The 14604-nt window shown below is 36.3% G+C and overlaps 1 protein-coding gene across 1 annotated transcript in view; it reads right to left on the bottom strand.

The window, feature by feature from the left end:
• tmeff2a (transmembrane protein with EGF-like and two follistatin-like domains 2a) overlaps positions 1-14604 on the bottom strand; it is a 147218-nt gene that overhangs the window by 116636 nt on the left and 15978 nt on the right. The window contains exon 2 of the mRNA XM_017695088.2: positions 2551-2660. Within this exon, the coding sequence (XP_017550577.1) occupies positions 2551-2660 (110 nt within the window). The remainder of the gene's footprint in view (positions 1-2550; positions 2661-14604) is intronic.

Consider the following 14604-nt stretch of genomic DNA (forward strand, 5'->3'; position numbering starts at 1 on the left):
CAAACATAAGTTCGATTTTGGTTTCATCTGACCAGAGCACCTTCTTCCACATGTTTGGTGTGTCTCCCAGGTGGCTTGTGGCAAACATTAAATGAGACTTTTTATGGATATCTTTGAGAAATGGCTTTTTCTTGCCACTCTTCCATAAAGCCCAGATTTGTGCAATGTACCACTGATCGTTGTCCTATGGACAAAGTCTCCCACCTCAGCTGTAGATCTCTGCAGTTCATCCAGAGTGATCATGGGCCTCTTGGCTGCATCTATGATCAGTCTTCTCCTTGTTTGAGCTGAAAGTTTAGAGGGACGGCCGGGTCTTGGTAGATTTGCAGTGGTCTGATGCTCCTTCCATTTCAATATGATCGCTTGCACAGTGCTCCTTGAGATGTTTAAAGCTTGGGAAATCTTTTTCTATCCAAATCCGGCTTTAAACCTCTCCACAACAGTATCTCGGACCTGCCTGGTGTGTTCCTTGGTCTTCATGATGCTCTCTGCGCTTTAAACAGAACTCTGAGACTATCACAGAGCAGGTGCATTTATACGGAGACTTGATTACACACAGGTGGATTCTATTTATCATCATCAGTCATTTAGGTCAACATTGGATCATTCAGAGATCCTCACTGAACTTCTGGAGTGAGTTTGCTGCACTGAAAGTAAAGGGGCCGAATAATATTGCACGCCCCACTTTTCAGTTTTTTATTTCTAAAAAAAGTTTAAAATATCCAATAAATTTCGTTCCACTTCACAATTGTGTCCCACTTGTTGTTAATTCTTCACAAAAAATTACAATTTCATATCTTTATGTTTGAAGCCTGAAATGTGGCAAAAGGTTGAAAAGTTCAAGGGGGCTGAATACTTTTGCAACCCACTGTATCTATTATCTATTCCGTAATCCAGCTAAATTGACTGTGAAACAATATTGCCTAAAGATTTTCAAAGATCTACATTTTGAAGTTATCATCTGTATCATCACTGCTTTGCAGGCAAGTGGGTATTTATTTTTGTCAAATAAGTCTGACTTTACATGAGCGCTCTAACCTAGTTCACACTTATACCATAAAATTGCAACACAGATGGGAAAATATCAAAAATAATAAACTGGCTGATTGTGTGTTTGGTACTAAAATCTGCTGATTTGTCTGGATCTGATTCCAAAGTAAACATTTAGATCACTCCACTGATGTGCATGAGTAGTTTAAGTACATTAAATACATTTTGCACAGTGTTCTGTGGTATCACATGTTTATTCACAGCTTTATGACACCCATGCAAACCTGAGAGGCAGAAGCCATAAGGGCTCACACTTCTGAGGCGTGAGACAATATGAGGTATTTAGATGGAAGTGAAAAAAAAGAGGCTGATGTTTTTAAATAGTGTGAAATTCATCTGTGTGTTAATTTAGCTGCAATATGAAAGTGTTTTACATTGCAAATAGGTCAGACTATGTTAGAATGTGTGTAAGCAGAACTATAACTGCAGTAGTCTCTTTAACAACACAAAAACACTTTCATAGAATCAGCTAATTGTGCATGTAAGTGCACAGTCAGTAACGGTATATTGTTTCTTTCAGTCTGAAAGTTTGGGCTCCCTGGTCTAATTAAACGTTTTGTTGATTTTCTATGATTGGTTAAGTGAAATAAAAAAACATCCTCTACAGAGGACACACTTAAATATGGCATCTGTTCTGCAAAAAATTGTAGAACAAAATGTTTTCTTATTAGAAAAAAGTAGTGTGGCCTAAGTTTTACAAAGACTGCAAAGAAATCAAAATTGGAATCCGCAGAAAAAGTCATACCTACATCCTTAATGATAATTATTAGTAAGCTAAAATTTTTTGGGAATGTGGAGTTATTCCATATTTGTTCATGTCATCAGGTTCTACAGTTGGACTAATAAGGTTCTGCTTCACATAATTTAAATTAAAATGCTTAAGTTTTATTAATTTCATGTTTTCCCTTATATTGCTGTTATCGATGAATTTAGCTGTCTGTAAAGCACTTTGAGCTGCCAAAGGTACTTTTATAATATTATTATTATTATTATTATAATTACTATTATTATTATACACATTTTTGGTGGGCTACAACTGGGTTAACTTGAAATTGTGAATGGAGTAAGTCTGAAAAGGAATTACATTGGCTCTCATTCTGAAAAAAGATTCTTTAGTAAAGACAATTATTCGAAATATAACCACAAACATTCAAAGAGCCATTTACATGCTTAAATGTTTCTTTGCATGGTGAAATAGTTCTTCAGATTGATGGAGAATGTCTTGTACATGGTTCTATAAAGCCCCGAAAAGGGTTCTTCTGTTGTTACGATGAAAGCTTGTAGCAATAGAAAACCCCTTTTTGGCGCTAAGTAGAACCATTTTCATAAAGGTCCTATACACAACATATTCTCCATCAATTTGAAGAACCATTTCCCCAAGCAAAGAACATGCACATTGTTCTTTGAGTGTTCATGGTTCTATGTATCTTAAAGAGCAATCTTTTTTAAGAGTGTTTGCAGGTCAAAATAAACTCAATGACCGGTTCACCGCAGGCTCACCTTGAAGTCGCAGATGCAGGTTATGATGTCCCCTATTCTGAGACACTCGCCATCAAACTTGCAAGTGTTGGTGTCACACAGGAAAAGATCCGTGTCCCGGTCATCATCACCTGCAGAACACACACATACACAAAAAAAAGAGTGAATTTGCATACAGCCACTTAAATATCCAGCAATGGAGTGTCATGAATAAGTAATGTTTATTAAAGTACTTTTCCTCCATTCATAATAATATGTAGTAGGAGTGAGTCAGCCTAAGCGCAGACACTGCCATAAAGCAGTAACCTTGCAAAAGGTCAACTACCATGCAACCTAACCTTTAGCATGAGTATAACATTATGCAAAAAAATCTATAAGGAGAAATGAAAATTAGATAATTAACAAAAACAACCAAATAAGAAGCTAGAACATTTGTAACAATTTAGACTGTAATCTTTAAATGTTTCTGCTATTTATTTGAATGTACATGTTAAAACGAGAGTGACAGTTCACAGTTGAAAACAAGTCTAGTTGACAGTTTGATCATTTGGTAAATAAAAGTTTATTTAAAACTATCAGAGTCTGTTTTAGAGCCGAGCATAATCAGTTTCATCGATGAGTGTGATCAGATATGGGAACTTTCAGCATTTTAAAATGGATATTGGTATTGTTTATTATCCATTCATATCAGTTGGGTAGTTGGTGTACTACCCTAGTAAAGACATATTTCTGTGTGTATGTTTTGCAATTTAAACAAAGCAAACACAAATTGTTAGTTTTGTATGAGTAACAAGACTGCCTCTTCAGATGAGTTAAAAAAAACAGCTAACTGCTAACGTTGGATGCTGATGATGACTTCATCTTACACAAGGTATTTTCTCCTCTGTGGATGATGTGGCAACACATTAATTAGTCAGAGAAATATATTTACACTGTCTCTAGGCATAGTTTACATGAGTTAGAACAACTAGCCTAGTTAGCAGTAAAGCTGCGCTACACCTGGATTCTCAATCATGGCCTTTACAATGGCCTTAACAATGTGCCCAACTTTTTTGGAAATGGTACAGTGCAACATACATATTCACAAATATGAGCAAAAGCCTGACATTTTACAGTCATCTTAAAACAAATAAGTTGTGTTTTCTCTGTCTTCCTGTTATGAAACAGAACAAATTCCTCAACAGTGATTTCAGTGTCTCGTACCTTGCATGGTTAACTGAATATCAAGCATCAGACAGACAATGATGGGTGTCATACATAAAGCTTCAAATGTACCACAGGGTTGTTTGAACAGGGTTGTTATCCTCTTACAACCATCTCCAAATGTTACCATGGGACATACGATTCTGGCTAACTAAAGCTAACAGCTAACATGGTTGGCATGATGACTCAACAAATAAACAGAAACTGTGCACAAAATGGGCACAAAAATGTCACAGGTTTACTTGTAGAGGACGTGATAACTTATTTCTACAAAACATGGCATTTAATTGGAGATATACAAATGTTTGCATACAGTTATTCTTTACAAAATCGTGAAAATCGTCATCTGAATTCTAAGCAACAGCATGATTCCCATTTAATCATGAATTGTTCAGCCCTGATCATAAAATATCAAAAATCTTATGCACATTATTACCCACCTACTACTATTTAAGAGAAGACAAGTCTAACACTTGGCATTAGCTAGAAAGTGCTTTTCCTGAGCACCTTGTTCAGCTCTGCACATATGCTGAGCATGGCCTGCCTGCGCAAGATCAGAGATTTTGCTGAGATGTCTGACAGGCTCATCAAAAATAGGAGGCTACACAGGCTTTTGAACTCAGCGTGGGCTCTGAAACAGTGTTGATGAATCACTTCTTGTTAATGGCCACCACTGAGTCCGAATAAAACAACACAAAAAAAACGTTGCAGCTGGCTGACGTTTGTTTAACAGACGCAGTCTGTTAAATAACCTGTTTGAACACCCAGCGCAGCAACACAGTTCCACTGTAAGCCACACAGCCTGGAATGCTGCCTGTCAACTCTCCTGATTACATGAGAGAAAAAATATTTGTATCATTTGCATCTTTTTATGCGTGACACACTCATTGCACGAAGTGTAATCTCTCATGATGCGTGGCGTATTTTCTCTCATATATTCACAATCGCAGCTCTATGCATCATCATAACAAGTTTATACTGCGACGAGGAATTGTTTTTCCTCCTTGGGATATTTGATGTCAAAGCGCATTAGCTTATGGCGAAGGATTATATATGTTTTTTTTACTATGTGTTATCCAGTCTTGCCTTGCAGGCTAGAATGAACCGGAACACTGCTCAGCACAACGACTGCTCCTGAGGAACTAATGCTACTTAAGGTTCATGCTAAAGGGCCAGTCCTGAAGAGGCGAGGCGCCTTACGTAACGAGCATGCCTCATTTGCATGCCAATTAAAGCAATTATCCACGGACCTCAGAAGCTGCTGAGAATAAAATAAATAAAAAAAACACTGTATTTGCCTTCAAGAATCAGCCGGGCTGGTTAGAACAAAATGTTGAAGATGAAGCCTGGCAGGTGCTCTGAAAAAACAGGGTGTATGGAAGGCATAGGCGATTCTGATTATGAGCAAAAATGAAGGGAAAAGTTGTTTTTCTTTCTATTCACTTCTTTTGACTCAATATGGCTGTATTTTAATGGATATCCACAGTTGCTTTAAAGAATTTCTGAATAAATTCAATTGTTGAGATAGAAACAAAGTTATTCAGGGTGAAATGCACTGAATTCTGTACAGTGGTATTGATAGGAACCATGTCTGCACCATGTCTGCAACTCAAACATCTTCAAAACCACCAGTGAACCTACACGTGTCTTCTGAGTTTTATATGGAATGTTGGTAAGGGTAAAATAGTGAAATCTGAAATAACTTTTCTTTGGCAAGGCAATTTATTTATATAACACATTTCATACACAGAGGCCACTAAATCTGCTTTACATTTATAAAAGCAAAAGAAATATCAATAGGAAAAGCGTACGAGTAAAAATCAATCAAAAAAATACATAAATAAATAAAAACTAAAGTAACTAGCTTAAAAAACAATAAAACAAGTAATTACAATGAAGTACAATTAAAGCAAAATAAAAACAGAAAAGGATTTAAGTGTTAATAAAATTGGCTTATTAAAGGTAAAGTGCAAGTCTTTTTGCTGAACTATAGGCACACTATTGTGCCTATTTAGCCCATTTGAGGACCATTTTGCCTCACAACACTCTGCATGTATCCCTCCACCATAAATGAGTTTTAAAAATACATTTTAGACCAAAAGCCATCTCAACTCTATTGAAAAACAATGTCTCAGACATCAGGCAGCATATTCATAACCACTTCCTGCAATAACTTCCTGTGAGGGAGCTTTTAGAGGCATTCAGATGTCTGGTTCCTATCACCACCAGTGTAAACATTTCTCTAAAGAGGAGCAGTTCACTTCAAACCACTCTGAATGTCTTTATTTACATGTTAACATCTGAATAATAAACATTTGGAAAATCTGGTGGAATTCCCCTTTTAAGGCTGCAGCAAATGCTTATTTTAGTGATTTTATTTCTATTTTAGATTAATCAAATGATCTAAAAGCCAATTTGAAACATATACCAGGCCATGCACAATAAAACAATAAAACTGTACATAACTTTGACTAAACCTGTCACACTGCATAGATTAAAAAATTTATCAAAGCCATTTATCATATAATTCAGTAATTCATAATGTTAGTAAAATGGTAGATATATGCTGTTATAAGTGTTGTATACTTCAATAGAAGGTGAAGCAGAAAATACCTTTAAAATTCTCGGCATTCAACATCATTCAATTTGCCTAAAACTGTGTATATATACAGTAGGGTCAAAAAACTTTGAACATCTAGGATTGTTTTCATTTAATCCTGCAAATAAACAACAGAAAGAAAAACTCTGCCAGGATAAATGAAGAAGAAATCTTCAAAACAGAATGTTTTGAGCTTCCACTGAAGCTCATGCTTGTGTGCACGCTGTCATTAAAACAAAAGGGGGACTGTAGAAAACCAATATCATAATTATTTCCCAGTAAAGTAATAACTCGCCAAAGAATGTAAGAAAAATTCTAAACTGATAGTCATTCTTTTGCAGTGATAATGTAATACATTATTACATCATATATAATATATAGAATGTATCAAATATGCAAGTTGGCAATTTTTCAAATGGTTTCTATAATACTTATACATTGTAGAGTGCACAAAAGCATTGTAGGAGACCATTAGGAAGACTTGGCAACCTTGTCTAGCCTAGTGATGACAATTTTCTCACAGCAGAGAAAATGAGAAGGAAAACCACACTGTACAAAGGTTGTTGTCTTCGCTCGTCTTTCAAAGCGCACAGGAAATTACAATAGCTTGCAGAAGTTTGTGCAAATTCCATATTGTTGTTGATTTTGTGAAAATACATTACAATTACTGTCTATTTACAGAATTTAAATTGGACAAAATACAATGTAAAATGAGGCCTGTGGCACATTTTTAAAAGGCATTCTTGTTTGTCTGTAATCTTCAAGCAGAAGGTTCGACTTTTGCCCAACGTTTTGTTTTTGTTTGTCAATATGCACCAGCAGGCAAAGGAAACAATATTACCCATTAGTATCATGTTTCACCTCCTCCCTCCAACCACCCTCCCCGTCCGGGAGCTAAAGCCTTGGCTAACTCAGAGAATCTTCCAGACTGCACGTTTCACTCAGAAATACGTCACAGTGAGGAAGAAAAATGCATTATAATTTCTGATTCACACTTCCGAATCCCATTCATCATCATTGAGTACTGCAAAGATCTTGCAAAGTAAAATGATCTTAAATCTAGTTGATATATCTCATATTGCTTTTGACAACCCAACTTATTTCTAGACATGGTTTACTTGTTTTAGGTGATTTTAGTGAGTAAAATGATTTCACTATATTTTTGCTCACTGTGAAAATGTGCTTGAAACAAGCCAGGATAGTAGATAATTAGACCTAAATCACTTAATAAATCACTCGAAACAAGTAAAAATGGTCTAGAAAAAAAGTTAAAATATTTCCTAATAAGGTTATAACAACAAGCTAAGATAATTTCACTTGCCAAGATATCACTTTTTGCAGTGAAAATACTCATATCAACAAAAGAACATGCATTTGTTAAAGATGCAACATTGGGTAAACAAACAGCATGATATAATTTGACCCTAGTTCTTCACTTTAGCCATGTGGAGTGAAAATGAAATCTTTAACTCATAGAAGCTCATCAGTGGCTGTATTGAAAAATTGACTCTCCAACAACACCTCTCCATAATAAACCACATCAACACAAGCGGGATTTCATTACTCTACAGAAGTTATCCCGCTCAGCTCATCTGTGGCTGGCCTAGCAGTTACAGATCGTGGAGCTTCACCTCATTACCCAGAAATCACATCAGGATGGGCATTGTCCAAGAAACAGGCCTGGAGAAAGTGGTAGTGGAAAGTGGGTAATATGACGATTTCTAATATTTTATCAAGACATATATAATAAACACTATAATAAAGACAGAGAAACAGTACAAAGTAACAATAGTCATTAACCCCATTAGGTCCCAGGCTTATTACATACTAAGGCTTATTATACAGTAATTACAGGGATTTTAAAGTAAACTGGCTGAGCCATTGATAGGTTAAAGAAGTGTGTAATAAAACTTTAGGCCTCTATGGGCCTTGCCTATTTAAGGGGTTAATCAAAATACTATTAATATGAAATGGTTAAGCTAACACACTGACGGGCATAAAATCACATTTGCCTTCTTCATCAAACTTGCTTAAAAAAGGTTGCAGATTTTAATGACATATTATCTTAATGAAACCGTGGGATGTGGAAACAAGTGAAGATTTCAGCACAAATGATTCATTAGTTTCTGTACGTGAAATCAAGCGCCAGCATAACAGCATCTAATTTACATATCATGTACACAAACCATGGCATAATTCACACAGATGTTTCGGTAAGGAATCTAAAAAGGATAGCATTCAGCATACTGTAAGCCAATGGCTGTGCTTGTGGGTGGAGTTTGAAGTGCACTGCTCCCCCTACTGACTAAACTTTAAAGTGTTAAAGTGTCTTTTAGGATGATATACTGATGTGGTTGTATAGGGTAAAATGTATTTGAATGTATTATTGCAGTGTATGACACTAGCTCTGTTTTGTATTGTTAATTTTGTGGGCAGAGCCAGTAGTATAAAACAAAAGCACAGTGTAATATGACTTAAATGAAACATGAAATTGTTGCATTTGTTTATACCCATGCGTATGTAAAATGAGTAAATTCACTTTTGTACTGCATAAATTATTAGTGTTATTGTTATTTTCTATTTGTACCTATATTATTGCGGTTGGTTTCAGTCAACTACAAATCGGGTATTTCAGGTTGTTAAAACTATTGTGCTCACATTTACACACACTCCTACCAGATGCGAGTTTGATCGTGCAAATACATCAAAGAACTTTGATGAACAAAAATAAACAAATAAATGCTTTCTTTCTAGCTAAAGAACTGTATATATTATTTTCTTAGATGGTCTAGTGTGATGTGCAGATTTTCTCAGTAGATTGTAAGTGTAAATAAATAAATACTTAAAAAAAAAAAAGCAAAGTAGTTCAAACCATAATGCTTAAGAATGCAATCACAACCAGCATATAATCACTGTTGGAACGAAACTTTGTAGCTTAATTTAAAATTCTTGACATAATTTCAAAAAGCCTTTTAAATTGTGTTAAAATGCCATGATGAACACAAGGTCACTACTCCACTGACTTTCATTAAATGTTTTTCTTCCTTCTCTTGTAAAATTACCTTTTTAGAGATACATGGTTTTGTTGCATTGTGATTTTTTCATAATCATATCTATAAAAATACAAAATTGAAAATGAAAAAATGGAAAAACTATACATAAAACTGTATCTATTTATAGTAATTTTATACTCCTTGGTTTGAGATTTGATTAGGGATGTGGATGGATACTCAAGTACTTGGTTATCAGTTCCAGGTGCCAGTACTGAAATACTGAAATCACTACGTGGATATTTGTCACATTGTTCTCACAGTTGTGTGAGAAAGTGTAATGCGGAGGCGGACACGTGCTGAGATAAGCGACTTTTATTAAGGACAAATCCAGGGTCGTGGTCCTGACAGTCCAGGTTCATATAACCAACATGGAGAGATCGTGGGAAAAGACATGACAAAATAAACACAGACTGAAGTACAAGACAGAGGCCAGAATAACAAAACATCCAACAAACATACATTCAACAGGACATACAAACAATTAAAACAAAGACTAGCACGACAAAGACCAACACAGACCAGGACAAACAGAGGGCTTATAAAACACAGGGATAACAAGGGACAGGTAGAAAACAGGTGACCACTATCAGGGGCGGAGTCACGAAACAAGGGGCTGGACTAAGAACCAAAACAAAGAAGCATGTGGATGAAAAAGTAAACAAAAAGCACATGGACAGGACTGGGAGGGGCCAATCCTGACAGAAAGCTTTAGTCATATTCAGTGACATTGATTTTCTAAGTGAAAATAAGTTTAACATATCCCCTTCAGAGAACACAATTCTATAAACCTTGCATAGAAACTCACAGCCTTACATTTCGGACTGGAAGATTAATCGTATTTATATCAAAATTGTATCAAAAATTGAAAGAGTGCAATTTTCAAATCACAAGAGCCACAATTTTTATAATAGACTATATTATCAAGAATGTTGTCTTAACAAATTTCAAGTGGGGATACCTAAAACACAGAGCTTGTGAACTGTTTATAGATAGCTAGACCAATCAGAAGCAACCAAAGAGTCATGTGCTATTTACATGAACACAACCACAGTTAACAGGCAGTCTGGCATATTAAAAAGCTACGTTTAAGCCTCAAGCCATTAAAAGTGGATATGCTGATCTTCCTGGCCAAAAATAGTAACAAATTAACTGTGACAATTATCAGACAAATCACAATTAGATATTCTGCCCAAACTGTTCAGCCCGTCTTCCATCATGATCTACTGCTGCACAGGATAGTTCTAGCTCATTAGCTCATCTGAAGGAAGAGGTGTTACTCAAACGCAGTGTCTAGAGCATTTCCCTTGGTAATTTTTGAGTAGTAATTTAGTCAAAATTTACTTATGTATGTCTATGAGCTGCTAAATCTAAAATAAGGCAATAAGCCCAGTTTCTTTCCCTGTGCTTAACAAACATCTGTTCAATGACTATTTACGAATAACACCCATTCTAGGGGATGTTACTGCAGACATCTAAAATGGTCTTTTTTTTTCAAATTCCAAAAAGAAAAACCTTTGAAAGCAACTTCATAAAAATGATTTGCAAACTGTGAAATTATATAATCTGGAGCTGTATTATTCATTATATTATACATGCATCTGCATCAAAATGTGTCTGAAATCGTTGATTTAATACTTTTGAATGGCATTGTAACTATTCTAGTTGTGTTTATGTTTCTTATTTTGTCACATCTTGTAATGAACTGCTTCCTCATTGCATGGCTGCTGGCCACATCTGTCCTTTACAAGGATGTTTCATTATACCAAGAGCACATAACTAGTCTGTGCTAAAAGGAAAAGGGTGACTAACTTCTTTTTGCCCTGGCAGATGCTGTGTGAACCATTAACAGCTTGAAGCAGAATGCAATTAACTGGAATGGAATCAGGCCTATGCCATTTACTTACACATTTAGATGCTTTCGGAAGGTTTACTGTTGAAGCAGTATTTGTGAGTACACCTTTGTTCATGGTTAAAAGTTCACCTACGTCAACAAAGTCTATTAGCCTCCAATTTTGGAGACTACATCACACTGGAGACACTGTGCTTGAGAAAACAGGACGTGGTGTGCGAGCAATTTACCCATTACCTTGTCTCAGGAACATGTCCCTCAACAGACCTCTGTGGGCCAAGCCTCAGTGTCTTCCATCCGTGATCTAACTGTGTTTACCCTGAACAAAACTTGAGGTTTATTTACAAAAATGTCTAATGACATGCCAATGGAGCCAAACAAAGCCCTCCTGGAATTATTATCGCATTCCCTTGATTACTCCACTTAAAACTATGACATAGCTTATGCATTATAGCATCTGTGATGAGAGCTCTTGAGTGTTCAGTCATGAAAAGCACACAAGTCAATGTTCAACCATTTCAATCAATTCCTAATTAGCAATGCACTTGCATAAGAAATGTTTTGCATCAAGCAATAAAATAAATATACCAGAGATCAGCTAAAATTGACCTACATTATTTTGAGGCGCATGCACATTGAATGTGACAAGGTACTGGATGCAGATCGCTGTGTGAGAGAATGCGTGGTTGATGCGTGAATGCTTTCTGTGATAATTTATGGAGGCAATTCCTTGTAGCTGTCACAAGCAATACAAACGGTACATTTAACTTTGAATCAGCATTCGATTATGCTGGGATGTAAAAAAAGGGTCTTAGGTAACACTTCACATGAATCTTAGATACATTAAATATTATAAATGCATTTACAAAATGTTACATTCCACACAAAGACAACACTGCATGAAGAGAGCTTGCATAATACATACCCATCAGCCATATCATTAAAACCTTACTCGTAGTCCACTTACCATATAGGAGGACTTTGTAGTTCTACAATTACAGACAGCCCACAGGACACTGTTGTCTGGATATTTTTGGATGGTGAACTATTCTCTGTCCAGCAGTGACACTGAGGAGGTGGGTAAAAACTCCAGCAGCACTGCTGTGTCTGATTCACTCATACCAGCACAACACACACTAACACACTGAAACAAATGACCCACCACCCAAATAATACCTGCTCTGTGGTGGTCCTGTAGGGGCCCTAATCAATGAAAGACGGGGTAAAAAGGACACAGAGAAACAGACGGACTACAGTCTGCAGCTGGAGAGCTACTCCTATATGGTAAGTGTAGCTGATAAAATGGCCAATAAGTTTTAAAAAAGGAGGTTTTAATGTTATATCTGAATGGAATATGTTGTGCAACCTGTCTTTATAAAGTTTTCTCTGCTGTACCGCTTACGTCATTCTGTATAATGCATTAATAAGCAATAAATACAAAACTCAATTCGTAATAAAAAAATTCAGAATGTATACCGTACACAAGATTAATAGATTCATAGCAAGTGTTACCAAATATTGGTAAGCAATCATTCCATGCTAGTCTTCAAAAACCACTTGACCTCCATAACAGCCCTGACTAAAGTGTATTAGTGTCACACAGAGCTAGCAAATGATACCTAAAATTATGCTCTGATTGAACAACATGTTGAATTCCCACCAGGTCTCCATGTACTTGGCTAAAAACACAAAGCTCCCACTGCCTCAGTTAAGAAATGCCTTGTAAACCTAAGAAGAACTGAACAGTGACATTTAATGCGTGCACTGTAACATGCAGACAGGGCAAATGGTTCTGTCATCCAAGGGGTGACACAGAACCCTGCTGAATAGTTTCTGTATTATGCAAACATCAGAGAACACCCTGCTTTTCTTTCATTTCCAGCCAAAATGACCACTAAGCACAAGTTATTAATTTTTCAGAATTAGAAAAAAAATCAGGAAACACATTTAACATAAAATATCCACAAGCATCAACGATTAAACATATATTATATGATATTGACTCTCCACTTTCAGTTTCTCAAAGAAATCTGCAGCCACACCTCAAATGTCCAGTCTCAGAAGTAGTTTCTTCTTCTCACCATCCAAGTAAACCTAAACACATCTCAGTGAGGGCTTCTTGATCAGCTACACATCCTTTCAGATCCATAGTGCTTCTCAGAGTTGTCTTCTCACAGTGGAAGTATAGACAGAAACAACTGTGGATTAACTGATAATTGTTCACCTGCATCAGCTGAAAATTAAGCTGTAGCATGGAACCACTAGTACTGTGAGGTTCTTCATGTTGTAGCCCACCATGCTTAAAAAGTATAATGAAAAACATATCTAATTACTGAACACATCCATTTAAGGAACAAACCGGTTTGAACTTCTAAAGTACATTAGTGTTGGGATCTTGGTCAACTAAGGCTGGCTTTACACAGTGAAACCTACAAGAAACTAAATTGCACTTGAGTTGCATAATGTAAAGGATCCTGCAACTTATTTGAAACTCAGCCACAACAGTTGCAAGCACCTCAACTTTGTGAATCAAGATGTTGATAACACGTGACAGTGTCAAACAACATTCTTTCAAACTACTGATTTCACCAGATCAGTGAATAAGAAAGTAAAACAGAAGGTTTAATTGGGCAGCTGAAAAGCATACAACTGACTTAAAGCTGAGTGAGTTTTCCAAAACATGACAACAAACATGAGTTTCTCAAAGCTAATGTTTGGGTAACCAGCTTAACTAGCCAGCTAACACTACCAGCTGTTTAAACACACGTCAGATAAAAATACAAATGTACAGTAAAGAATGACAGATGGCGAGATGAAATACATATATAGGTCTGGGGGAAAAAAGAACAGCAGTAGCAGCTGGAAAAAAACATGAAGACCCTAAAAATGCTACAAATTTGTAAATGACACCTTGCAGATGATTTTATAGCGAGAACAATACAGTCTATCAAAAGTACATGGCTAACTAGTGGAGTAACTGAATGTGTTGCATGGAGCTTTGTTTTTGAATTACTTTGTGTAACTTTCAAGTTGCATGGAAATTATGTTGCATGCATCTCACAACATGCGCCTGGTTGCATGAAGTTTCACTGTGTAAAGACAGCCTAATTCTCAGTCACAGACAGCCCTAGTTTTTTAAAAGGGTTATTTGTTCATGTCATCTCCTGAAAGCGGGCCATTCAGAGCGTTTGACACACTTTGTAAACAAACTCCAATCAGTATTAATTCAGCACACCACAGCCGGTTCTGAGATAATTAAGAACGCACCTACTCCTTTCAAAGTCCTGTATCGCAAACACAAAAGAACTCACTCAAGGTCATTTTCATTTGTTCCCAACTGAGCATCACTAAATATAATCTAATTGGATAGG

This window comes from Pygocentrus nattereri, chromosome 6, assembly GCF_015220715.1.
Source record: "Pygocentrus nattereri isolate fPygNat1 chromosome 6, fPygNat1.pri, whole genome shotgun sequence".
In the NCBI taxonomy this organism is placed as follows: Eukaryota; Metazoa; Chordata; class Actinopteri; order Characiformes; family Serrasalmidae; genus Pygocentrus; species Pygocentrus nattereri.